We start from the raw sequence: 26,379 nt of genomic DNA, 5'->3' as shown, positions 1-26,379 counted from the left end.
AGATAACAATGTACATCATAGGCTGTTATTCTGATAGAAATCGGATCAGAATAAACCTAATTATTTATCAAGATTTCAAGAACAGCAGTAGAGGAGGATGATTAAAAAGATAAATACCTTGGTTCGAAGCTCAGATGAACCTAATTCGAAGCTGAGATGAACCTAATTGAAAGACACTAACAGAAACTGAGATGAACCAAAACGCAACAGCAGAGAAAACGAGAGACTGGATCTGAGATGAAAAAAAGAGAAAAGAAAAGTTTGAAACTGATTTGTTCGTGATATACAGTTGCAGAAGGGTATGTTTGGAATATTGGAAAGTATGTCTTGTGTCAACCGCACGTGGCTGGACTAGGGAATAAAAGTTCTGACCAACGGATAATTTTGTTCTGGGGATGGACTACCCATTAACCGGTCCTGGGTTTTTTGGACTAAACAGCAATTCCTAGCATCCATATTGCTCTACAGTCTTCATCCGTTTGACTAGATGAAGACCGTTTACATCATGGGCTCAAACGAGGGATGGGACTAACTACCGTTACAGTTGCATCCAAACACATTACATAGACTCTACAGAGATATCTAAAGTCTTCCACAGTCGGTCTCTCTCGGCTAATTCAGAAGCGGCAACAATGGAAGGTCTTCCAAAACTTCGAGTTGCCCTAGTTTTCTCCATTTTACTCATCTTCCTCTCTTCCTCGATCTCATCTTCTTCTCTTCAAGATATTCAGATCGTTAACGCAGAAAGAAGAGTAAGTCCTACCTACCGATCCCGTTTTCTTCTTTTTTAATATTGCATTTTTTTAAAAGATATTTTAGATAAATTATACCCAAATAGCAATTAGGGTTTATTATCTGATAATTTAAACTAAACCTTCTCAATTCCATCAATGATCGAACTGAAAATTGTAGATCTTATTTTGTTAACCTGCTTAGAGTTTCAACATCTCACGATTGATATATTGGTTAAATGATGCAGATCGATTTGAGTTCTCATGTCATCAGGGTGTACTTAACTTTAAAGGTATGTTTTCCTTTTGAATTTTGAGATTATAATCAAGCTGTAATTGTTATTTTTATATGTATTCAGCAAACTCTTATAAGCTGATTAAAATGACTATTCAAGGCAATTCAGATTCTAAGAGGAATCTGTTCTACAATACTAGAAATGAGTGCTGATAACATGATTGTTGTAGGTTGAAAATACTGGACCGTCTCCTGCTTCAGAAATTCTTGTTGCTTTTCCACCTACTCAAGCTGAAAATATCGCAACAGTGAAAGGAGCTGCAACCGCAGGTAAACGGAAAAAGAAAACTTATGTGCCACTTATCGTAACCCCTACAACGCTACCCGATGCACCAGATGGAGTTCAGTTCTACTCTGTTGCGCTGCTTAATCCATTAAAACCTGGTGAAACCGTCACTGTCGAAGTGCTTTATGTACTAACACGTTCGTTAGAACCGTTTCCTGAAGAGATCAGTCAATCAGAACCACAGTTGGTGTATTTCCGTGATAGTGCGATTATTTTATCACCTTATCATGTTAAGGAACAGACAACATTTGTTAAAACTCCAAGCAATAAGGTTGAATCTTTTACGAGAGTTGAACCTACTAACCGTGCTGGTGCAGAGATCAAGTATGGGCAATATGATAACCGTACTCCTTATTCATATTCTCCAATACTTGTTCACTTTGAGAATAACAGTCCATTTTCGGTTGTTGAGGAACTTGTACGTGAGGTTGAAATATCTCACTGGGGAAGCCTACAGATTACAGAGCACTATACTCTGGCCCATGCTGGTGCACGTCATAAGGGTGTCTTCTCAAGGTTAGTTATTAGTTCATAATAAGGTTTTCATATCATTTCTCGTGTAAGTATTGGTGGAATTATTGCACCGTAAATGCACTTAGCTTATCGTTTTATGGCATGTTTACTTCATGAAACCAGATAATCGGACATCCTATGAAGTCTTCTAATGTTTTGAAAGAAATTCAATTTACTTTTGATACATTGTTGATATGCGGCTGTTTGTATTGTTTCTACTTCTAAATTGTTATCTATCCTAATCCTCTGAACTCTTCATTCTTCCAGGGTTGAATATCAATCTAGGCCATCGATTAGTGGTGTATCTTCATTTAAGCAGCTAATTGCAAGACTACCCCCTCGAGTGCACTCCGTCTACTATCGCGATGGGATTGGGAACATCTCAACATCACGCCTGCGTACTAGTAATTCAAAGGTTTTTCAAACATCTTACACTTCTGCACTGCACAATTTTTTTACTAAGAAATTGCTTCATGGGATTCTTTATAAATTGCTCTAACTGGAATTTTCTGTTTCAGTCCGAGCTTGAAATAGAGCCACGTTATCCATTGTTTGGAGGATGGAAAGCCACTTTCGTTATTGGGTATGGACTACCATTGGAGGACTTCCTTTTCGAGTCGGCTGATGGCAAGCGTTACCTTAACTTCACTTTCGGATGTCCCCTTGTTAACACCGTGGTTGACAAATTTACCATGAAGGTACAAATAATTTCATAGTTGTGTTAGACTCTTAATTTTATTCTTACTGGAAATGAAAAACGTACAATTACCTGTTTTACATGCCGGTTGATTGTATTATATACATTATGCATCAGGTGGTGCTACCCGAGGGATCAAAAGATCCTTCTGCTATCGTTCCTTTTCCTGTTGAGCAACATCTCGAGGTATTTCTTCTCTTACACAGTATTACTGACTTACTGTTAAGAGCAGCTAGACATTTGCAAATTTTTGTTGACTCGGCCATGAGAAATGTACTCAATCACCCATATCTAAAACATTATATCTTGTGGAATTCTTGCAGACAAGTTACTCGTATCTTGATGTTGTTGGAAGGACAGTGGTGGTTCTTGAGAAGAAAAATGTAGTTCCTGAACACGGTATTCCTTTCCAGGTAATTATCCAACCTATCAAATGGACCAAGGGTCGAAATTAGCACTAAATACGAATCCTAGTGTCTGGTCTACCTTCTTTTGCAACTTATTGTTCAATGTGACCATCATCGAAGTTCAAACCTGATCTTATGATACATTTTTTGAAAACTTGCTCATTGTAAGAAATTAGCTTTTGTAACAATCTGAGGTGGTTTAGATTTCGAGATTAGGGCAATGGGAAAGATGTGATAATTAAATGTACATGCAATTGGAATCTTCTAAGGCACAAATGCTACTCAAAACACTCAGAGTAGTGTGGTTCTTCCCCCAATTTAAACAAATACTCAGAAAACTAGTCCCACTTTTGAGTTTAATTATCACAATCATTACAGTTTGAGGTGTTGCTTTTTGGAGTTCCTAATATTAAGCCAATTTTGTTTGTTTTGCAGGTTTATTACAACTTCAACCCAATTTTCATGCTTGTGGAGCCATTTATGTTGGTTTCTGTATTTTTCCTGTTTTTCGTTGCTTGTGTTACCTACTTACACATGGATATCTCAATCCGCAAGTCGTAAAAAAAGTTTCGCCACAGGTAAAGCTTGGAGAAACTATATTTAGTACATTTATCTGGGAAAAACTAGTGGAACAGTGTCGCTTTATATATGGGGGCATCCCTCTGTAGCTCTCGTTTAGGATTAAATTGCAATTTCCGTAGAAAGGCCAGATGAGTCTAGATTTTGTAAGGTACCATTTTTGGTTAACTTTTCCCAAATGTTTTGAGATCTATTATAGCAAAAATGATAGGTGGTGGTTCTTTAGCTCTTCTCTATTCTAATCTCACTTTTTGGCTTTTCACCATTCAATCCTGTTATGATGAATTGTGCCTCAGACACGATCTGAAATTGAAAAAAAAAAGTAATTGTAGCTTCCTACCTGAATATAAGTATCATGAATTAGTTTGTCAGTTTTAACCGCACTTGTAAACCCTATACTGCAATAGCATGAGGAGCTGAAGAAATCCTTGCGGACTTGTACTTCGAATCTGACCAAGTTCCTTGAACCGATAACACCTTTTTCTATTTGAGAAGCGGTTGTGAAAACAATTGCCCGTGGTCATGGGGTTTCTGTTTCATAGACAACAATCGCTGTTGCCTAAATCTGATGTCTGAGAATGAAAACGATATTAAATGTGTTTTATCTTGTATCCCTTATTTCGGAGACAATAAATTCTATATGGGTCATGAGCGTTTATTATGTCTTTTTTCCCTTGCATTTCACCATCTTCCTTTTCCAAACAATAAATAAATTCTCCACGCATGAACACTTAGAATGCAGTTTTTTTTTTTTTTAACTGATTGATACACTGATCAAGTTGGGATCCATGAGCACCAGCTTATAAGTGACTCTTAAAGTAGTCTAAACCAGTAGCGTCCTAAACCAAAATCTAAATGGTTTTCCAGATTGCATCAATCAAATGATTTCCGAGTTATCAAGAATTATGCAGTGAATATTAAGTTATTTTTCTAAAAGAAAAGAAAAAATGAAAACATTAGAAATGCAAACTTGAGAAAGTGCAGACGTAGTGGTGGGATCAACGATTACAGCGAATAGTTGAGTAAGAAGCAACCTTTAGAGCAACCACAGTGGACGATCATACCTATAATTATGGTCCAGCGACGAGACATAGCGGGACGGAGTAAAGACTAAAATCTGGACCAAGACCAAATTCCAAACTAAAATCTGGACCAAGACCAAATTCCAGACTATATTTGGTCGGCGATGAAGACCAAAACTATATATAGTCGAGCGGACGTATAATGTTCGTTTGTCACCGGGCGTGCATATAAAATACGTTTCACATGAAGCGGTTGTAAAGTTCACGCCCCACTGTGAGGCGAAGTTATAAAGTCCGCCTATTAATATAACACAATTTATTAAACCACACACACTTGTGGCACATGTGGTGAATCAACACCAGGCCAACATATAAAGTCCGCCTCAACACCAGGCCAACATATAAAGTCCGCTTCATTTGGGGCGGACATATAATCAACGCTTGGCCAAATTTTGGTCATTTCCCATTGTTCTCCATCACAGACTAAACCCAAATTTTGGTCTTTTTTTTGGTTTTTAGTCTATGGTTTTATTCGTATCACTGCAGTTGCTCTAAGGCGACTAACCCATATGTAAAACGAAAAATGGGTCATTTGTCCAAATATTTTTAAATCACGGTTCAAATGGACGAGTAAAAAATAGTTTGGGTGAAATGGCCAAAAAAAAGAAAAAGTAAGGATGAAACATCCTCGCTTAAATTTAAAAAATAGCAAGGATGAAACTGGATACATCTTGTGTAAATTAAAAATAAGAAAAAATATTTGAAAATGGTCAAGATGAAACCGGTTAGATCCTGTCTATTTTTACATTTTTGTCCATATAAACAGTATCAAAATCTAACTGTCCATTTTACCTAGGAATGTTGATTTTGGTCTTTTTAACCAAATTTGTGTATGTAAAACCGGAAAAAAAAACAGACAAACCGCCGATAGGGTTATTTTAGTCATTGACAACAATAAATTAATTCGACGGTCATTGGTCAAATAAGTTTTTCAGACAAAACGCCTTTGAGTTGGAAAACGATGGAGTAGGTTATGGTAATCGAGCTTTGAATGTATGGGAAACTGAAAACATCCTCCCCATGGCGTACGTTATTGATGTCCGCGCGTTAGTCATTTACGAATTTGACCTCTAGGAAAGAGCAGCAGCATTATTAATTTTTTCAAGAGTAATAGTCGTCCTCTCACATGAACTTGTCTTTCTCTGTTTTTCCTCTTGTAGTAAGGTCTCGATTTAACTGTAGAAATTTAGATTTTTTTATTTAGGGTTTTTGTGTAATGTAGAGAGTTAAAAGAATGGGATTATAATCTTCGAACTGTGTTTGTGGACCCTATAAAGAGTGAGTGTTGTCAGGTAGAATTCCAACAATTTTGGTGGGATTTATGAACACGAGATCTAGAAAGAGGAGAGATTGATAGGTAGGGGAAAACCCGATACTTATTGAATTTCCTTCTTTTTCTGTCTCGTAATCTTTGTCTCTCAGCTTCACTTATCATTCTTAGCCTCTTAGGGTTTTTCCGGTGAATTATTGCTCTTCTTTGAGTATACTTCAAAATTTAGCATCTTTTTTTAGGTGGGTTATCTCGGTTTTAGTTGAAAATGGGTGTAATCATACTGATGTCGGTACTGTTTTATTTCCAGGGGAGTATATGGCTTCTATTCAGAATTTGGCGCTACTGGTAATGCTCCTGGCATTGGGTATGTGTATTTTCCTTCGTTGCATATTTATTTTTCTACAGTTGGTTATGGGTATGTACACCAGCTAGGAATATTTCAGGCTAGTCTGTGGTTAAGTTATCCTGGTATTTGTGTGAATGACGATATCCTGATCATAAATCTTGCCTCAATGTGTATTGTGTCTATATGCTTGATTTCGTTGTGTTCGTTTTACAATTTAAGACTGGAGGTTGTTTTGAGTTGACATGTGTTCTGTTTTTGGCTTTCTTTTTTCCTTCCCTTTTCCTGCTGTGGAATATTGAAACCTTTGTCTCTTACTACTACTGTAGTAACTACTGCAGTTGGTGACATTTCCACTGAGGAAGATTTTGTGGGTTGCCAAAATACTGTGAGGAAGTGGGCAGCTTCTTCGGATGACAAAGTCAAAGAAGACAAACATACGCTGCAGGACTTGCTTTTCTTTCTTCATGTTCCTAGGACTGGAGGACGCACCTATTTCCACTGGTACATTTCTTACATAATCAGCAAAACTCTAGCTCTATATCTGCTTAAAGGTTACTTTTTTAATGAATTTGCTTTCCCTTTTTGTGACTCAGCTTTTTGAGAAAACTCTATGCTAGTGCTCATGAGTGTCCTCGTTCTTATGACAAACTGCGCTTTGACCCAAGGTAAACCCCATTTATTTACTTCTCATTGTTACCTCAGGATCGATTAAAAAACTTATTTACTGCCAATAACTAGAAGTGTCGAATGCGCAAAGTCTATCAGTTGTCATCATAAGGAATTCTTAGTGATGTTACTTAATTGTCTCTATGCAGCAAGCCAGATTGCAGGTTAATGGTCACTCATGATGACTATAGCATGATGTCAAAGCTCCCGAAGGAGAGAACGTCAGTGGTTACAATACTGCGAAACCCCATAGATCGTGTCTTTAGTACTTACGAATTCTCAGTAGAGGTTGCAGCTAGGTTTCTAGTCCATCCAAACTTAACTTCTGCAACACAAATGACAGGACGAATACGTCCAAAGAACAATGGTGTGAGTACATTGGATATATGGCCATGGAAGTATTTGGTTCCCTGGATGAGGGAAGATCTATTTAGAAGGGTAAGTTTTTTCGTCTAAGAGATGCACTTAGTAATGATTGTGTTTCAATGGTAAATGTTGTTTGTAAGGAAGGTAGAATTTTGGTTTTCAAAAAGCTACCTGTATATCTTTGTTCCTGTCTTCCATATAGGGGATCCATTATCTTTTCGTGAACAATAATTTTCACTGTTGCAAGAATACTTGCAACTTGCTTTCTCCTATTCTGTTTGTCATGTGCACTCACATTGCCCTCAGTATCAGTAAATGTTACAGGGTGCAACTGTGTGTTAATTTAACATTCAAAATGCATACATCTTCGAACTCATCCTCGCATGCTGTGGCTATTGAGTTTGCAATTTTGCATATATTGCGTAAATTTTTTAGTTTGCATTAATAAACTAGGCTAATGAAAGATATTGAGTGGAAGAAAGGTAGTATATTGGATCAAAGTTTGCACTCTTCAGTATAAACCCTAGAATACCTGTTTGTTTGATCTATCTGTTTTTGTTGGACATCATCAAAATGGCATTCTTTGCATGTCATGTACTTAAATTGATGTGTTTATTCTAAAATTATAACAATTAAATTTATTGCTCAGAGAGATGCTAGAAAACAGAGGTTTTATAAAGATGTCAAAGGAAGCTATGATTCTTACAACATGGAAGAGACCGTCATGCCATTACACGACTTTATTAACCACCCTGTAGCTCATGACATCATCCACAATGGAGCCACTTTTCAGGTATTTTAGCCTTCTAAATCACCGTCTTGTGTCACGATGTGGACCACAATGAGGAAGTATAATTAGTTTATTATCGATGTTATGGTTGTGTGTATTCAAAATACGAAACCTAACATCTGGCTCAGAAACATCGGCTTAGTTGTGATAATGCTGACAAAATGGGATCTCATTAACAGGTTGCTGGACTGACAAACAACTCTTGTTTATCTGAATCACATGAAGTGCGTCACTGTGTCAGAAAGTATCAGACTCTAGGAACTTATGTGCTGGACATAGCAAAGGTAACACAGAATGGTCCAGACCATTAGCTTGCAATTGAATCATTTGTTTCTGTACTTCTTAAAATTGGCAATCAATGTAGGGTTCCCTGTGAATCTTGCAGAAGAGGCTCAGTGATATGCTGTATGTTGGTCTCACTGAGGATCATAAAGAATCGGCAACAATGTTCGCGAACGTGGTTGGGACACAGATTCTGTCCCAGTTTGAAGCATTAAACTCCAATAGTGACAAAACTGCTAATAGCAAAACAGGTAAGGCTCAGTAAGTAGTTTAGTTTCTGGTTATGAAGGTCTTCTTGTTGGTATTCAATAAGAGCATTGGCCCTGTTGATTTGATACAAGCGGAACCATTGGTTTTAAAATATTGTGGTTTTCATATATATCTGTTTCATTTGCTACAGAACTGAGCTCTTCATTTCCAGATTCGGAGCATGATACTAATCACCTTCAGGTGAAAGAGTTAGACTTGAATACCATATAGTAACTTCATCGTTTGAGTTCAAATGTTTGATTTCTCACCACAACATTCTGCCTTCTTTGTAGAATAGCACAGATGACCAAAAAGAAAGTGAAACATCTTCATTAGGAGCTGTTGATACGACAAATGGAACTGTGAGACCACTATTTTCCCTTTTAAACAATATTTAGTTCTGATATAATCTTAAATTATAATATTTCCTCCTTTTGTTGTTGATGTTATGAAAATCTGTATCACTATCATGTCAGATGACCGTTGGGAAATTAATGGATGCTTACGAAGTGTGCATTTCTAGTTTAAGAAAAGCCCAAGGACGCCGGCGCATTGCTTCTCTTAAAAGAATCTCCCCTGCTAACTTCTCCAAAGACGTAAGTATTACTGAAAATATCTAAAAGTTTTTATCTTACTCACGCAGTACTCTTCTTATTGTCGCTCGATCAAATTTACAGGCACGGCGTCAGGTTCCTGATGTGATCCTTCAAGAAATAAACTCGCTGAACAGACTTGACGTAGAATTGTATAAGCATGCAAAAGAGATTTTCTCACAAGAGAGGAAACATCTTGCAGAAAAGTTGGTTGAAGCAGTAAGTTCTCTAACTACCAAGACACATTCTGACATATGTACATACTTCACGTCCTTGCACTTAACTTATCCAGTCCCTGGACCAGTATCTTGACATGTTTTATGAGTTCTTTCGGGTACATTTTCTTTTTACTTAGTCCAATACTTAAGTGATTTTATGTTGTGTTAAATACTAGGTGGAGCAAAAGAATGCCTTGGGCAGTTTATATGGGACTAGTACATGGAGGCCATTTTTATTAGCCATTGCCGTGCTTCTCCTCCTTTTGCTCACATTTTTCATTGTAAAGGCAAGAAAACAAACATCAAAACTCAAAGTGTGATCAATTTAAATCTAACATAGTATAAATTAGATATGCAAGAGCATTTATTTTCAGAAGTGGATGGAAAAAATCGGAGTTAAATAACCCGCCTTGAAGAACCTGTATCTTGTCACATGCGCAACCTATGTGCAACTAAAAGATTCAGAGCCGGTTCTGAAAAATGATCTTAGAGTTATCTGCACTGTTCTTAATTTTGTAAAGTCACCACAAAACAAGTACAATTTAGGTTGTACGATTCACTCATTGAGCTGTATGCTGGGTAAGTTGTACAAAAGCGTAATCTTTTTATGATGCAAGAGCTCATCAACACAATTTAGGATGCGTATGCATGAAAACTGTGAGCACGTTTTTCTGTATTGAACTACAGCAAAGGCTTCTTAAAACTGTTTTTTTTTTTAAGAATTGGTTCAACTGGGAGACTAAAGGCTAGTTTGGTATTGCTGAAAGTTTTAGAAAAGTGCATTTCTGTTGGGTTGTGCTGCGGAAATAAATCGCCATGGTAAACTATAATTTAAAAAGCACTGTGAATTTAACAACCTGTATATTCTGTTTGGTAAACTAGTATTTTAAAGTGCTGGTGATGTTATTAATGATTAAAATGGACATTTCAAAAATTAGTTTTTATACACTTTTATATATTTTTAATTCTAATATATTTAATAAAATATAAGTAATGTTTTTTTATTTTTTATTTTTTTTTCATCCAAACCAAACCAATATTATTATTATTATTTTATTTATTTATTATTATTTTTTTAATATTTGTACTACTAAAGGCGCCAGCAAGGCTTTTATTAAGAAAAAGAATTTTTTTTACACCGGGTCGGTTGGGAAGCGGGCAACAAGTTGCAAGTAAATTTAAACAGATCAGACCGGGAGTCTAGCAACAAGTTGTGCTCCAACGCCTTTTTGAATAATAATACCTAACCTATAGAAAAGAGAACTGCTTAACGTAGAGTTAACATTATAACTTGTCATGCAATTCTTCAATCTTTTCAAAAAAACAACAATGTCATCTGCCAATTCCCCTAAAGTTGAGAAAGCTAGAACTCCAAAACTGTAACCACTAGACGAGCATGTATCATCATATTTGTTCCTCTTGCAAATAATAGACGCCCAAATAGCATGGTCGGGTGTGAAACTACGGTTTCCTCCCTTAGAAAAGGGGAAACACCGGTGACATCAAAACATATGTCCCGACCATTCTGCAAGTTATCAACAAGAATATCAGCTGGTTTAAGAGAAGAGTTTCTATCAGATGAAAACCCCAATGCTACCTCATTTTAGCAGCAACCCCTGCTTTGTAACATAAATCTGCAAATAAATCTCGCACCATATCATGTCGAAATACACCAACCTCACTTGTCCAGTAGATTGCATGATCTCCAAAACGGTTCATGATCCTGTGACAACATGAACAAGAACTATCTTCCTCAAAAATACGTATTCCTAATCTGTATTGTAACACTGACCTGAATTGGTGCGGCCCAACAACTTGATTAAGTCCAAGAATGGGAATAACTTTAAGATAGTCTTGTGATGCACTTGCATGTTGCACTGCCATAGAATATATTCACATTCTTTCAATTTGAAAGTGTTGGTTATCGTCCTCTTAACAACATCAAAGAAGCGAGCTTCCAGAAGGTGCATGGGTTGTGGGTCAGTGTCCTTGATATTGAATGTAGAGGAACTTAAACCACACACTTCCATGTAGTTGCCCAAAGCAATCTGGAAATGTGGACTGTAATCGAAATTGCTTTGCAAGATGGTATCCTGGAGATGTTTAGACTGGAAATTCGAAGCTAAGTAGCAGTATGGAATAGTATCGACCACCATCTCTGATAGGAAGAGTACCAATGCGTTGTTGTAGGGGTCCAAATACAGTTCCGTCCCCTGTAACCAAGTGTAGTTACCTAAAATCGGTGAGAGGCTAAAGTGGGATTCTAGGGTTTCTGAAAGTGAGTTACGAGAGGTTGAGCACAAATAGTCTTCGCCTAAACCACGCACAGTGGCCGTTCAAAGGCTGCTTCAGTCACAGGAGAGTTTAGGGCTGGTCTTAGGGAGGGAAGCAGATGAAGAAGGGGATCAGAGAATTCTAGGGTTTGAAGAAGAATTACTCTGAGATTTTATGAGAAAGTTCTTGATAGCTTGGAGAAATAAAGGACCTATTTATATCTGAATTCTCTAATCCCAGGTCGGTGAAGATAAGGATTGTTTTCTGTGCCGTGCGGAGCAATTCTCACGTCTCTTCAGGAAAAGATAGAGATAAACTAGGTTGAGTTTTTCTCATTGTTCCACCGCCTTTACTCTCTTATGCGGTGAAAAATAAGTCGGGTATTCCTCACATGTGTCGTAGACCGCCAGACCGAGACCCTAATTGTTATCCCCCCATTTGTGTGAAGCTAAGTCAGCCTTTGTGATGATGTGTTGAGAGAGAGAAATATTCTCTTTAGCCGAGTTGGCCAAGATAGAGAGATAGTCTCTCATTTGTGAGAATGACTAGGATGAGTCACGTGAAAAGGCATGGAATGCTTTAGGAATCGTGTGCAGAGTGTGAGAGGAGATGAGGTTGAGCTCCCTCTCTCCATGGCCGATCACATATGTCATGTAGAGACCGTATTATTGCTTTTGGGTCCCTTTGTTGATCATGCGGAGCTCAAGAGAGCTTATCCACGTTTTTGGATAGACATGTATAGTTCAGGCTCAATTTACTAGCCGTGAGTGTGTTTGAGAGGCTGAGAAATAGTCTTGAGCCCTAGGTAAGGCGTGTGCCTATTATGGGGAATATTCGGCCTTGTCTGAGATTTTGCGGAGAGATGTAAATCTCTCCTGGATTGTGAAAAAGAGATGTGAATCTCTCCGGGATTTTGAGAAGAGACGTGAATCTCTCCGGGGTTTTGCGGAGATATGTGAATCTCTCAGAGATTTTGCAAAGAGATGTGAATCACTCAGATTTTAAGGAAGGATCAAAATCTCTACGAGGATTTTCTTAACGGATCCGAATCTCTCTGTGGTCAGCTGGGACTCGTCCCGAAGAGAGAGAAAATGCTTTGTACGCCCTATTAATGTCTCTGCGAGACTTTGGCTCACTTGTCTTTGACCAGCGTTCTTGCAGATATGTGCTAGGAATCAACTGTGTGTCCATATGATGGGTCTAACAAGACCAGTGTATCTCGAAAGGATGTTCTAGGAGTCTGTCGAAAGGGCCCGGAGGCAGAATAACCAGTGTATCTCACGGGGATGTCCTAGGAATTATTTCGGAATACTCAGTAAGTCGAGTCAGAGCCTAGAGCAGACATGACCAGTGTATCTCGCGGTGATGTACTAGGAATCAGTCATTGATCTCAAATAGGGTGAGTCGTGCTTACAGGAGACATGCATATCTCCGCTCTGGGCCATAAGTTCGTCGGGGACATTTTTACGCATCTACAGAGCCTACATAACTAACAGTATCTCGTCGAGGATGTATACTAAGAATCATGACATCACAATCAGCTGCGTCTGGCGAAGACATGCTGGAATTGTGGTTGTTCTGGTTCATAAGTCTGTCGGGGACGTTTTACGCTCTACAAAACGTACGTGACCAGCAGTATCTCGTCGAGGATGTGCGATAGGAATCACGGCATCACGACCAGAAGTGTCTCGCGGGGACGTATACTAGGAATCGTGGCTATGGGTGCCTTGAGGACCAAGGGCTTAATCTCTCCCGTGAGAGTTGAGTTTTGTCTATGGTCTTGAAATGATATTTTTGCCCCTTATCCAAATTTCACCATCTACATTAAGTCCCCTACTCAGTGTAGAACCTTGTTTGTTCTAAGATGAGTATATTGATGGTGACGAGTCGTTCAGTTGCGAAATTACAATCCACTCGTTCTTCTAGACTTGCGGAGTCCCCGAATTGATGTTTAGTCTTCGATTATCATGACTCTGATATTGGAATCGATTATGGACTTTGGAACTTCCTGGGATTATGTGCTAGATGTTAATTACATGATAATGAAGTCTTTATGAGACAAAATTTCCGTCTTGAGCGAATGGAATTTGTTAATTAGGGTTGTCTTGGCCAAAACCCTAATTTTCTCTCTTTGTGCATCCTTGAGCTTCCGAGTTTGTACAGGCGAGTATGTGTGGAAGAGAGAGTTTTTGAACGTCTTCTTGGCTGGCCTTGATGTTGGTGAAGAGCCGTGAGAAATATAGGCACTTACTTTTGAAGTTACGAAGTGCCTATCCCATGTAAATACTGAATTCAGGCTTGTACTGCACCTAAACCCTAATTTCTCTTTTATTCGTGCATGACTCCTTCAGACAATATGGAGAGGCTTGACGAGGCTTGGAAGGTGTGCATCTATCTTGTGGAGTTGGCACCTTGTGTGATGAGAGCATCTTTAATTCCTTGTACCAATCAGACACTTATTTTCTGAGAAAATACCTACTTTTGAAACTTAAGGGTTATTTATCAAAAAAAAAACATTATGAGCTTGACTTTATTTGGCATGAGAGAGACCATAATATTATCTAGGTATGGTCACGGCTTGAGAGAGGGAGAGGCGAGCGCCTGGTTCTGTTTGTGAAAATCAAGAACTCGGATTTTCCCTTTTAGCTAAATTCCTTTTACTTTCACTGAAATTTCGTCTTTCTGCTTCCTGTTTTCGACTCCATTCTTCTTTGATAAATTAAATAACTTAATGTGCATGTGCATAAATCTATAGAGATGAGTATGGGAGCACTTGTTCGGTCGCTGGTTACTTCAGGGTAGCCTTCTTTGAAAAATATTCAGAACTCTACAATAAGGGCGTTTAGGTCAAATCCCTTTGAGCTCGTTTTTGTTGAAGAGTGATGGGCAAAAATGGGTTAATAGAGGTGCAGGGGACCTTCCACATAAATGGGGAGAGGTTCGGCTCCCTGTTTTAAGAAGAAAAATCTAATTTTCATCCATTTTTCCAGAATTAGGGTTATTTTCGTCAAAACCCTAATTCTCTTTCAATTTTTCTCTTCCAAAAAATTCTGAGAGAATATGTGACGTCCCAAACACTATATAAGCATCCTTTATCGTGTGAGGGGTTTGACTCTTTTCCTTTTTGGAGAAATCCCTTTCTTTGTCGACCTCTTGAAATTAGGGCTATTTTTTGTCAAAACCCAAATTCTCTTTTCAAATTTCTCTTCTGAAAAATTCCGAGGGAATGGATGATGTCCCATTGTTCTTGGAGAGTGTTTACACGAGTGGGGAAGGTCTTGTCCACGCCTTAGAGGAATTTTTGAAGGAGGAAAAAGCATAGGTTTCCTTATTTGAGCCAAATTAGGGCTATTTTTGTCAAAACCCTAATTTTTTTCGAATTTGGCGCCTTTGATAAAATTCCGAGAGAATAAGTGACATCCCACTGGCCTAGAAGATCATTCATGCGTAAGAGAGGGGATTTCCACGGCTTGTAGAGATTTTGGAATAAAGGAAACCCTAGGCTTCCTTGTTTGAGCCAAATTTCTTTAATTTCTTCTTTTAACTCTAGTTTCTTTTCCTTTTCTTGATGGATTCCATTTTTAGCTAGGCTTGAAAATAAAACTCTTTTCAACCTATTTTTGGCGTGACCTAGGTATGGAGGTCTTTTCATCCTCCTTTCACATATTTTGTTTGTATTAGGACTCTTCGTTTGGGTGTTCGTCAGAAAACTTCAGTTTTGAGAGGTTTGCATAGAATGGTTGTAAACTCTTCATTAGGACTGCGATTTGAGTCCCCGGCCCCAAAATTTGAAGGTAAGAGAATAATATTTCTAATGAAAAATAACCACTTGATTCCGAGTTGGATTGGTCAATTATATCCGTGTATACTTTTGACTTCAGAAATCCCGTATAAAAATTTCAGGAGTTTTCATATTGCACTTACTTCGGTGTTGGGACCACATATCCTAGCTCGTTTGTCCGCTTGAGGCTCCCTTTTGGTATGTTTCTGGTAAGACATAGAGAAACATATTTGCTTCAGGAAGTACCCCAAATTCCTTATGGTTAGGCATCCGTTTTCAAGTCTCCGCGCTGCAATGTACATCAATCCGAATTACCAAAGGAATCCTTGTTTCAGTTGGACTCTTAAAGCGTTCTCTTGCTTCAAGAACAACCCCTTGGAGTATTATTACTTCATACCATTCATTAGCTTAGTTAAGGTCGTGAATTTTGTATCCTTAGGCCAGAGACACGTCCGTGGTATGATTATACGTTTTTACTCTCTGGTTTCCAGAAAACGTATTTAGCTTGATCCCTTGTGAAAGTATGGACCCGAATGAATCCGTGAGTATCCTTGGAGATATGGAATTGGTTTATTGAGATTTAGGTAAGGATAATTATATAGGCATGAGAGAAAGTTTCAGCTTTTGCTCATGAGGCTTGAAACTTCACAACACAAACAAACTCTAATTACATACCCTATGTATATGCCTTGTGTCTTCACTCTCTTAGTGTACTTCTTCTAATCTCTCTCCCGTTTGTATAGTTTCATGGAAAAAGATACTTTTATGGAGACAAGTACTCCTCAGGGCGAGAAAGGGTTTGACTTTGGTAGAATGAGGATGAGGCGGGCTTCAACAATTTCAGAGGGCCTTCAGAAAGAGGTTCAGGGTGCAGAGAGACAACCGACCGACCTGAGGGTGATTTCACAGACCTCATGTCTTCTTCAACTTAGGATGAGACACTTGTTGGAGGATTTATTGTCATGAGAATGATAACTCTGAACGGCCTTGCTTTCAAGGATCTTATAAATATGGGAAACTTGATGACAACCCGTGAAAATATTTGCTTTCAATGTGAGGTAGTCGCGAGAGCCGTTGGATTTTGTTGGAACTATCTTGAACAAGCTAAACTCCGGTCTTTGTTTCTTAGAGAGTCCCTTATGTAAAAGATACCGGTAGCTGAGGAGACGTGGAGGGATGCCTTAAAAAAGAAGAGAGAATTTTCTTCCCGAGAGGTAGAGGCCACTGCTGCCAGATGATTTCCTTAAATGTTGGTAATTTCCCCTCTAGACCTTTTATGTATGCATTTAAATGTTGGTAATTTCCCATCATGAGTTTTAACTTGTGCAAAACCTAGATTGATCTGTTGCGTATGCGAGTAGGTGAAAACCCGAAGCTAAATTCGTAATAGAAAGTCCTTCCTTGCGCGATCTTGACTTCAGAGGCTGTAAAAACTTCGTCTGACGTCCGATTTCAGTGGTTGGACCCCAACTATCGAACAAAAAAGACTCAACCTTCATGTAATGGATAAAAATTAGGATTTGGATCTTTTTTTCCGGTGATATGTCCATATGAAGTTGAACTCGGAATCCATATTTATTTAGCAACAATTCCTTCAAGTGTTTTGATGATATCTTTGGGATCGTGTATTGAAACATCATGCTCTTTTAATACATGGTAGGAGAGACGTAGACGAATATTTTTTTATCAGTGTATTTTTGAGTTGGATGGATAAAGTATGAGGCCGTTTGAGCGAAAATAAGCCACATACTCTTTTTGACCCACCGCAAACCCCTAGTTTGTCTCAACCGTGAATCTTGCGCAGAGGAACGATTCTAACGCGTTGGGGTAATCTCGGTACATGTTTCCTTTCTGAAATCCTTATAAGGGGTTTTGTAAAACCTATCTTGCTTGATCGTGATGTAAACCCTAGATGAGTGAGTTCTTCTCTGGATGCGACAAAATATGATTTTTAATGTTGAAGTATTTCGACATCTCTGTCATGGGATTGAGTTCATTCCCGTGGGATAGCATCCCGCAATTCTTATTTGATATCAAGGGTTGAAGCGCTTGTGCCTGAGGGTCAGCCGCGGGAGCTGAGGCTCGGATAAGATATCTGATTTGAAGCGTTCTGAATTCTACCGATTTGTTTTGCACCCGGAATATCTGGGTTAGTGGTGTAAGATTCTTTCATCTAGGAGTTGGATGTTTGAGCCGCCTCATGTTAGTCACAAATATGCACGATGCATGGTTCTTCGTCAGTCCCCAGTTTCTTGCATGAATATGGATTCTCATTTACTGAAGATGTTTGATCGTCCTCTGTGTTTCTCGAGATTGGGTTTTCAGGGATGAGACAAAGTCATTATTTAGTCTCTGCTAGATGTATTGACAGGGACTCATGCGAACATCCGTTGCAAATTTTCTACTGAGATATATTCTTCTAGGAGATGGTCAACCGTACTTGAGAGTAGTAGACACCTTCTGGGACTGGGGGATATGTATCTTGTCTTTCAGTCATCTCGTCCGACTCTGACACATGGGGCAGTTTGTTGAGCCGGTTTTTCGATAGAAGAGGCTTTGGATGAGGGGACCGCTAGTATGCGTCTGGATGAGTAGCGTGTGTCCTGGAGCAACGGTCTCGGATCCTTTCCTTTTTTACTTCAGTGATAGTAGTTGGTTGCGGCTGTATGTCAAGTAATGAAATTTTATCTAAATTGTTGGCCTCACAAGTATAGTTTCGGATTTCTTTTCGCATAATAGATTCGGTTGTAAAGATATTCTCCTTCCCCTGAAGTTGGATGGTCGTTGGTGCAGTTGAGCTAGAGGCTCACTGAAACTGGTTGTAATTGCTAGGGCTGGTTCCTCTTATTTCTGACAGAACGGATGTTGAGATAACATATCGACCAACGGTTTTGAACCTTCGGATAAGTATGAGATTTGGCCAAGCATCATCTTGGAAACTAGTCTTGTCTGATACTTTGTTGCTTTCTGGTCATGATCCTCTGAAGTAGAAAGAACGACAAGTTGTATCTTGGCCGAATATGGTAGTCCGTTAAAGTAGGCGGCTCTGCAACATTTTGATTATGTCATGAATTTTATGGAGCCTTTCCAAGTTTTCGCTAGTTTATCCTATAGACGACGAAAAGACAAATCCGACGAAAAAGAACCAGGTCATTCGAATACAAAATGAAAGAGTTATAAGTAAAATAGTAAAGTGAAGTAAACTTCCCGAGTCCCTTGTGATCAGGTTGAGGGGCCTTGACCTAAACGAATTTTGGAGCAAATATTTTTCAGAATCTCCAAGTTTAGAGTGTCATCTGATCCTTTAGGTCCTTGATAGTGATAAGGTCGGCTGGATGGTTTCTCCTTTGCTTTGTCGCGTTCGTAATGAGCTTTATCTTCTCCGGTGAAGTCTATTGCAGGCAAGATTCCGTCAGTGCTATTCTCAGCAGTTTTAGTACTCCTTCTTTAGGAAACGTGTACTCGATCTAGATTTGTTGGATCCATCCCTTCTGGAAACTCTAAAGGCGTTTTCAGACAAGTATGGATGTCGATTTGAGATTTTGCAAGATTCTGTTGAGTATTCGGGAGTTCTCCTTGGTCATTATCCAACGTTTTCAAGGATTAGAAGTAGATTTTTATGAAAATAGGTTACTAGGGAGTTTTGTTATGCAGGAAGAGATCCATGTTGAAAAAAGCGAGGGTCTAACAACCACACCCAATATTTTGCTTAGCAATTTGTATGGGAAAACTCCAATATACTTTCGAGAGAATCAACTAGACAGTCAGACTCAATCTTAACAAAAGTATATTTAAGAGTACGTATCTCAATTTCTCAATCCAATCTGCAATCAAACAAATAGGAATTTGCGAGCCCGATTGAATATAAGAGAAATAACTTAAATGGTACCAAAGACTAATGTTCAAGGATCCAATCAACAACCAAAGGTTGGATTTACCAATTGATCGATTCAACGCACAACCTGTGATTTTTCAATTATATAACAAAATATAATGCGGAAAAGAAATAACACAGACGCCAGAAATTTTGTTAACGAGGAAACCGCAAATGCAGAAAACCCTCGGGACATAGTCCAGATTTGAACACCACACTGTATTAATCCGCTACAAACACTAGCCTACTACCAATGAACTTCGTACTGGAATATATTTGAGCCCTAATCAATCTCACACTGATCATGGTACAGTTGCACTCCTTACGTCTCTGAATCCCAGCAGGATTCTACGCACTTGATTCCCTTAGTTGTGGGTGAAATCAACTAAGGGAATCAAGTGCGTAGTATCCTGCTGGGTTCAGAGACGTAAGGAGCACGACTGTACCTTGAATCAGTGTGAGATTGATTAGGGTTCTACTACATTCCAGACCGAAGTTAGCTTTGTAGTAGGCTAGTGTCTGTAGCGGCTTAATACAGTGTGGTGTTCAAATCTGGACTAGGTCCCGGAGTTTTTCTGTATTTGCGGTTTCCTCGTTAACAAAATTTCTGGTGTCTGTGTTATTTCTTTTCCGCATTATATTTTGTTATATAATTGAAATATTACAGGTTGTGCGTTGAATCGATCAATTGGTAAATCCAACCTTTGTTTGTTGATTGAAATTGATTGATCCTTGAACATTGGTCTTTGGTATCATTCAAGTTATTTCTCTTATATTCAATTGGGCTTGCAAATTCCTATTTGCTGATTGCAGATTGAATTGAGAAATAGAGATATAAAACTGTTTGATATACTTTTCTCTAGATTGAGTCTGACTGTCTAGTTGATTCTCTTGAAAGTATATTGGAGTTTGTCTATTCAGATTTCCGAACGAAATATTGGGTGTGGTTGTTAGACCCCCGCTTTTCAATTGGTAGCAAAGCAGGAAAACACATGAAAGACCTCATAATTCTGTGTTTGTAGCAATCTGAATATGGACAAAAGTGATATCTCTATAAACGTACCACCAGTCTTCGATGGCTCAAATTACTTATGGTGGAAATTGGTATGCGTGATATTCAATCATGGGTTTACATGGTTAATGGCTATGATCCTCCGGAAGTTACAGAAGGCGATTTAACAGTTCCAAAGGATATTGGTAAATATGATGCTGCCGAGATTCTTGCTGCAAAGCAAAATTCTGACGGATTAAATGCTATTATCCATGCCATTACCCCAGAGCTCCAGCATCATGTGATTACTTGCACAAAGTCTAAAGATGCTTGGGATATTTTAGAAACCGTATTTGAAGGGAATACCTGTGAAAAGGAAGTTAGGTTTCAAAACCTAAATTCTGATTGAGAAAACCTTCATATAGCAGATGAAGATTCATTTGATGTGTTTGATAAGTGCTTAATTTATATGTTTATAATGTCAATTCCATACTTGTTTTAGCTATAATTCTTGCATATTACTTGTTATTATTATTATGATTATTTTCTAGTTTATGTGTCAAATCATGTGAATCATCCTAAGAAGAATGAAAAGGGCTACAAAAGAGCTATAAAGTGAAGTTATCAAATATCCAAGTGTCTAAAGCCGAAAGAAGTGGAAGAAGTGCGACGAAAAGGAGCAAAGAAGGTCGAAAACATAAGAAGGACTATAATACCAAGTTCAACTCATCCAAATGTATTATTTATTATCACCATCTTGAATAGAATTCAATTACTAAGTGAAGGGTGAAAGAATGAGGTGATTCCGAGTTCGGACGAAGACGTTATGGCCAAAACAGTCGAGACGAAAAACGACGATCTACAACACAACTTTCGGCATTGCTAAAGCAATATCGAAAGTGGCCATATTTCGGGAAGACAAGGTATATTTTATACCTCAACTTTCGTCATTTCTTTGGGGTATTTCGACAATGCCGACTGAGACAAACCTATGGGGTCCCTTTTGACGTATTTTGACTTCCAAATCAAGGAAACTTGGTCTCGGATGGATTCTAATACCTTGATCTCATGAAAACTATATAAGAGGACTTCAAAAACAATTAGAGGGAATCTTTTATCACATATCATATATCTATACCTCTCATATCACATCTTCTACATCGAAACCTATAGTTTACCCCTTTAGGGGGAACCCATTATTTGCAATTATGTGTTACTAAAACTTTGTTGATTAAGGATGAATTAAGTGTTATAGCGTGAAGCTTTATTAGTTATACAAATCTATTCGGAGTTTTAATCACACAATCGTTTGTTTTCACTATTTCTAGGGTTTATGATTGATTAATTAGATTGTTTGGAGTGCACGCTGGATTAATCTATTGATCATTCTATTACTAGTAAAGGGTTAGGATATCCGTGTAATTGTTGAATAATCCTTACACAAGTAGAGAACGCGAGACCTTGCAGAGGGATTCTGTGGAGCAATCGTGTATGAAGACAACACTAATAAGTGGACCTTGCGTTAAGAGTCTAACTGCTAGGATCAACCTAAGTTCACATAACTTAAAGCTTCTGATTGGGTTACACCTTGAGTGCGCTACTTCTTGGTGGTTCGTTTGGATAGAACTTGATATGAGAGTGCTTAGGTATCCGGTTACAAGAGGAACTTTGGGGATAGCACTGCTCTAGCTGCTTTCCTACGGTTGGTGATGAATGGTTCTAACGAAGATAGATAAGTATACTATTGAGTCAATGTTTGGCAATGACGAAGGACTCCTTGATCATCCCTTTCATCTTATTCTCTTTTTATTCTCTTTTTATTTAATTCATAAACCAACCCCCCCTTTTAATTTGTTTTGCTATCTAAATAACATATCAATTTCACAGCTCTCTGTGGGAACGATCCTTACTACCGCTATATTACCAGTTAATTAGTGGGAAATATCTTGATTAATTTTTTGTGGTTACGACGCGCATCAAATTTTGGCGTCGCTGCCAAGGAGCGGTTGCTAATTGATTTTGTTATTTGTTTTGCTTGTTTTTGTTTTTTAGATTTTTTTTCTTTTGTTCTTGTGAGTCGTCATATTTCTTTATGGAATAACATGTACGGAGCATAAGACCAATCATCATATTGTAATGGTAATCAATTTGGTTTTCAATCTTAATATTATGACAGCTACCAACCATTCCATGGGTATAATCAAAACCAATCTTTTGGCTATGATCAATATCCTACGAAACCTTATGGTTATTCTCATGCATGTCAACAACCTTATGACGGGTATGTAAGTGAAAAACCACAAAGACGGGGGGATAGTTATGCTTCTAATCACGATTCTTCTAGTCTTACAGAAATAATGCATCGATTTATGTATAATATGGATCGGGAAAATCAAAAGTTGGACCAGCACATTCAAATGATGGTGAACGCGACCAGACTATGGAAAGTTATGCTCCTAAATATAGTTCTTCTACTCTCGAAGATCTAATGCACCAATTTATGAATAGTTTGGATCGGGAAAACCAACAGCTGGATGAACACAATAAAAAGACTGAAGATACACTTCAAGAAATTCAAGAGGTTATTGACAACTTAAGAAGGGACATGGATCGAATTAAGAAGGAAATAACTAAGGAAGAAGTTTGGCCTCAAAGCCAAATCAATTCTGACGTTCCCATGATAAATAGTGGATATATGATTCATGAGTATCTTGAAGATGAGCAACCTTTGGAAAGTCTTTGCAGTAATGGTAAAGTTATTCCAACTCCGGATCATTATAACGATCACTCGCCTATTCAAAAGGAGGAGAATGGATATGACATAACCATTGTTATAAATGGTGTACCGTACTCAAATAATGATTTTAGGATTTGCACCAATGAACTAGACTTTCTAGGAGATGATACTGATTCCGATGACGAAGTTGTTGAAGAGATAGAGATTAAGAATGAAACCAAATTGGTTGAAGTTGTGGAAGACCCAATTGAGCTATCTAAGGATTATAATGATGCTGAGATTTTGACTGAAGCAGAAACTGACGAAGAATAGATAAATATTTTGATGGAGGACCACGATACAAATGAGGTATATAATTCATTGCAGTTCTTTAAGAATGATGAAGATCCCGTATTATAAGAGATTGTGGAAGGTTTGTCTAATCCTTTGCATATTTCTAAATCTTTTGATCGACATCACTTAGGATTGGAGTTGTGTGCTTCTACAGTTTTAAAGGATTATTTTGCTTATAAATATCCACCACTTGATGTGTTTGATTCTAGCATTGTGCAGGTTCACCGAGAGGAACCTGAAGAAGTTCCCATATGTTATGTTTTCTATCCACTTTCAAGTGTAGAAAGGACTAAGTGTGGGGGAAGCTTTCAAGCTATAAAAATTTCATTATTCATATGTTATCCTAATGTTTTTGTGAAGTTGTTGTTAGAATTGCAGATTATTTTCTGGGCGGACTACCAGATTCTCAGATTGTTGGCTTACGGACAATAACAAGAATGTCAGGCTGGAACGTTAAACTAAGCGCTGCATGGGAGGCAACCCATAGATTTTGTATTTTATATCCTTTTATTTTTAGTTTTCTTCTTTTGCATATCATATTAGGATTTCCTACATTGATTTTACTTAGGACGAGTCAATTACATTGAGGACAATGTAAAGATTAAGTGTGAGGGGGTGTTTGGATATTTTGCATATAGAGTTTTCAAAATTTTGCATAAAAAAAAACCCTCCAACTTGTAGAGATTTTAGAGTAACTAACATACTTCTAGGTATGTTTACATAGAGAATTCTGACATTACTGAACTTGGAAGTGTTAGGGAACTACGTTCGGATTTTTTTGCTTGTTAGAGTGTTAAATAATGGATTTAATCATGTCGTTGATGCAAATGAGGAGCAGAGAGAAATGCATTATTAGAGTTGTTGATCAATCATTAGTGGAGACTACCTATTTTCATATCAACAGAGGCACCAGACCATATTTTCTTTGTAGATGACTAAAAAGCTTTCTTTTGAGTGTGTGTCACCGTACGTTAATTCCGGGTAGAATGGTGAGCTACCCAACTTCACACCATTTTCAGCACTGTTTTTGATCTCTTGAGTGCTAATTTTGTCAATCATGAGGGTGAAGTCCATAGATAAAAACCACCTTCTTGTAGTGTGATTTGCAGTTAGCGTCATTCTCTCTCGCCAACAACAAGTCCATAGAAACACCATCATCATCAACAAGCGGAGCGACATCAAAATCTACAAGGAAAGTTGAGGATGTTTAAGGTTTACAAGCAACAATTCAAGGAAGAGCAAATTTCATATCCGAGTAAAGCAACATACAATGAGCAGATTTTTATATACATGTTGAAGACTTACAAATAAGGAGCGGAATTCCATATCCAAGTATGAAGACTTATTTGCAAGAGGGAAGAAAATGAAGAGATGAGAGTTATTGAAGTTTAGGATACAAAAACAATACAAGTTGTGAAGAACAAAGTGGTAAAGTACTTCTTTCATGGCCATGTTAATTTTAATTTCGTTATTATTTTTGTAGTTGCAATCTTTTTGTCAAAAATAAAAGAAAAAAGTAAAAAGAAAAAAAAAAGACAAAAATAAAAATAAAAAGACAAAAAGAAAAATCAAAAATCAAAAATCAAAAATAAAAAAATAAGATTAAAATACAAAAATATGTGCATTTAGGTTGTTATTTGTTCAATAAGGCCATGGGGAAGAAAAATCTATAAGGAAGTTTCAAGCAACAAGGAATAGAGGAAAATAGTTATAATTGTCAAAGTTTTATGAAGTTCAACAGTTTATCATCAATGGTTGAAGACCGAAGACGAAGACCGAGAAGATGAAGAAGACGAGCCGAAGGAAGGAAGACGTTTTTATTGGATGCTGTGAGAGTGGTGTTATCATCATTGCAATCGGATGTGAAGGTGGTACATACTCTCATCCTCGATAATAGTGGTTGATTTCCTTTCTTAGAGATCATCAGAAAAAGATTTTTATTTCCCACGATCTTGTGGGGTCTCCAGAAATAATTCGGAAGGTTTCCTTCCACCATTCAACGTGTGTAGGATTTCTCTCTTCATTCCTACCTGCACACATGTGAGACCCATAAAAAAGTCGTCTTATTGAATGCAATTATCATAAAATCCTTTTAAGTGAGTCAGAATTTGAGGCAAAATGCTTATTGATCGCTCTCAAACACGCATTCTCTCATTATGGTGTGGTTATTTCTCACTCAACATTTAAGAATGAAAATATGTTCTTTGGTAATATTTCTAACTTCTTATTACTAGCATGCAGAAACTCTATGTCCTCATAGCTCTTTGGATGCTTGGGAAGTTGGAACTCTTTGAAGTTGGAGTATGTTTTGTGGGTGTACCTCTCGTAAGCCCTCACGAGACTATAACTCGTCCACTAGGGAAACCTAGGGGTTTAAAGGCATGTTGCATTTGCTAAGTGCGTACGTATCCTCGACGACATGGAGTTGTTGTACTTTATGTAGTTTGCTCGAGGACTAGCAAAATCCAAGTGTGGGGGAATTTGATAAGCGCTTAATCTATATGTTTAGAATGTCAATTCCATACTTGTTTTAGCTATAATTTTTGCGTATTACTCGTTATTATGATTATTTTTTGGTTTATGTGTAAAATCGGGTGAATCATCCTAAGAAGAGTGAAAAGGGATACAAAAGAGCTATAAAGTGAAGTTCTCAAAGATCCAAGTGTCTAAAGCCGAAAGAAGTGGAAGAAGTGCGACGAAAAGGAGCAAAGAAGGTCGAAAACATAAGAAGGACTAGAAGACCAATTTCAACTCATCCAAATTTATGATTTATTATCACCATCTTGAATAGAATTCAATTACAAAGTGAACGGCGAAAGAATGAGGTGATTCCGAGTTCGGACGAAGAAGTTATGGCCAAAACAGTCGAGACGAAAAACAACGATCTACAACACAACTTTCGGCATTGCTAAAGCAATACCGAAAGTGGCCATATTTCGGGCAGACAAGGTGTACTTTAGACCCCAACTTTCGGAAATCCTTTGGTGTATTCGATAATGCCGACTGAGACAAACTT

At 37.9% G+C, this 26,379-nt stretch overlaps 2 protein-coding genes across 6 annotated transcripts; both read left to right on the top strand.

Moving 5' to 3' along the window:
* The first annotated feature begins 573 nt into the window (after nucleotides 1-573).
* On the top strand, nucleotides 574-3,830 carry LOC113310445 (dolichyl-diphosphooligosaccharide--protein glycosyltransferase subunit 1B-like). Its single transcript, XM_026559134.1, has 8 exons — nucleotides 574-752; nucleotides 980-1,024; nucleotides 1,197-1,828; nucleotides 2,093-2,240; nucleotides 2,344-2,523; nucleotides 2,640-2,708; nucleotides 2,846-2,935; nucleotides 3,365-3,830. The coding sequence occupies exons 1-8, from the start codon at nucleotides 633-635 to the stop codon at nucleotides 3,488-3,490; spliced, it is 1,410 nt and encodes a 469-aa protein (XP_026414919.1). The 5' UTR covers nucleotides 574-632; the 3' UTR covers nucleotides 3,491-3,830.
* A 1,748-nt stretch (nucleotides 3,831-5,578) lies between these two features.
* Nucleotides 5,579-9,749, top strand: LOC113307674 (protein-tyrosine sulfotransferase-like). 5 transcript variants are annotated; one of them, XM_026556125.1, is made up of 13 exons: nucleotides 5,579-5,697; nucleotides 6,171-6,227; nucleotides 6,536-6,710; nucleotides 6,803-6,874; nucleotides 7,025-7,313; nucleotides 7,891-8,034; nucleotides 8,211-8,315; nucleotides 8,417-8,564; nucleotides 8,714-8,763; nucleotides 8,856-8,924; nucleotides 9,039-9,158; nucleotides 9,240-9,374; nucleotides 9,550-9,749. In XM_026556125.1, exons 2-13 carry the CDS (start codon nucleotides 6,179-6,181, stop codon nucleotides 9,691-9,693), a joined length of 1,500 nt encoding a protein of 499 aa, XP_026411910.1. In that variant the 5' UTR covers nucleotides 5,579-5,697; nucleotides 6,171-6,178; the 3' UTR covers nucleotides 9,694-9,749. The 5 variants fall into 5 exon arrangements, with proteins under 5 accessions (XP_026411910.1, XP_026411907.1, XP_026411906.1 ...); XM_026556122.1 differs by lacking the exon at nucleotides 5,579-5,697 and adding an exon at nucleotides 5,707-5,754; XM_026556121.1 differs by lacking the exon at nucleotides 5,579-5,697 and adding an exon at nucleotides 5,714-5,947.
* Nucleotides 9,750-26,379: the final 16,630 nt, after the last annotated feature.

The sequence above is a fragment of the Papaver somniferum genome, chromosome 9 (assembly GCF_003573695.1).
Source record: "Papaver somniferum cultivar HN1 chromosome 9, ASM357369v1, whole genome shotgun sequence".
In the NCBI taxonomy this organism is placed as follows: Eukaryota; Viridiplantae; Streptophyta; class Magnoliopsida; order Ranunculales; family Papaveraceae; genus Papaver; species Papaver somniferum.
Note: the sequence above shows the minus strand (reverse complement) of the source record. Positions and strands in the feature narration are given on the sequence as shown.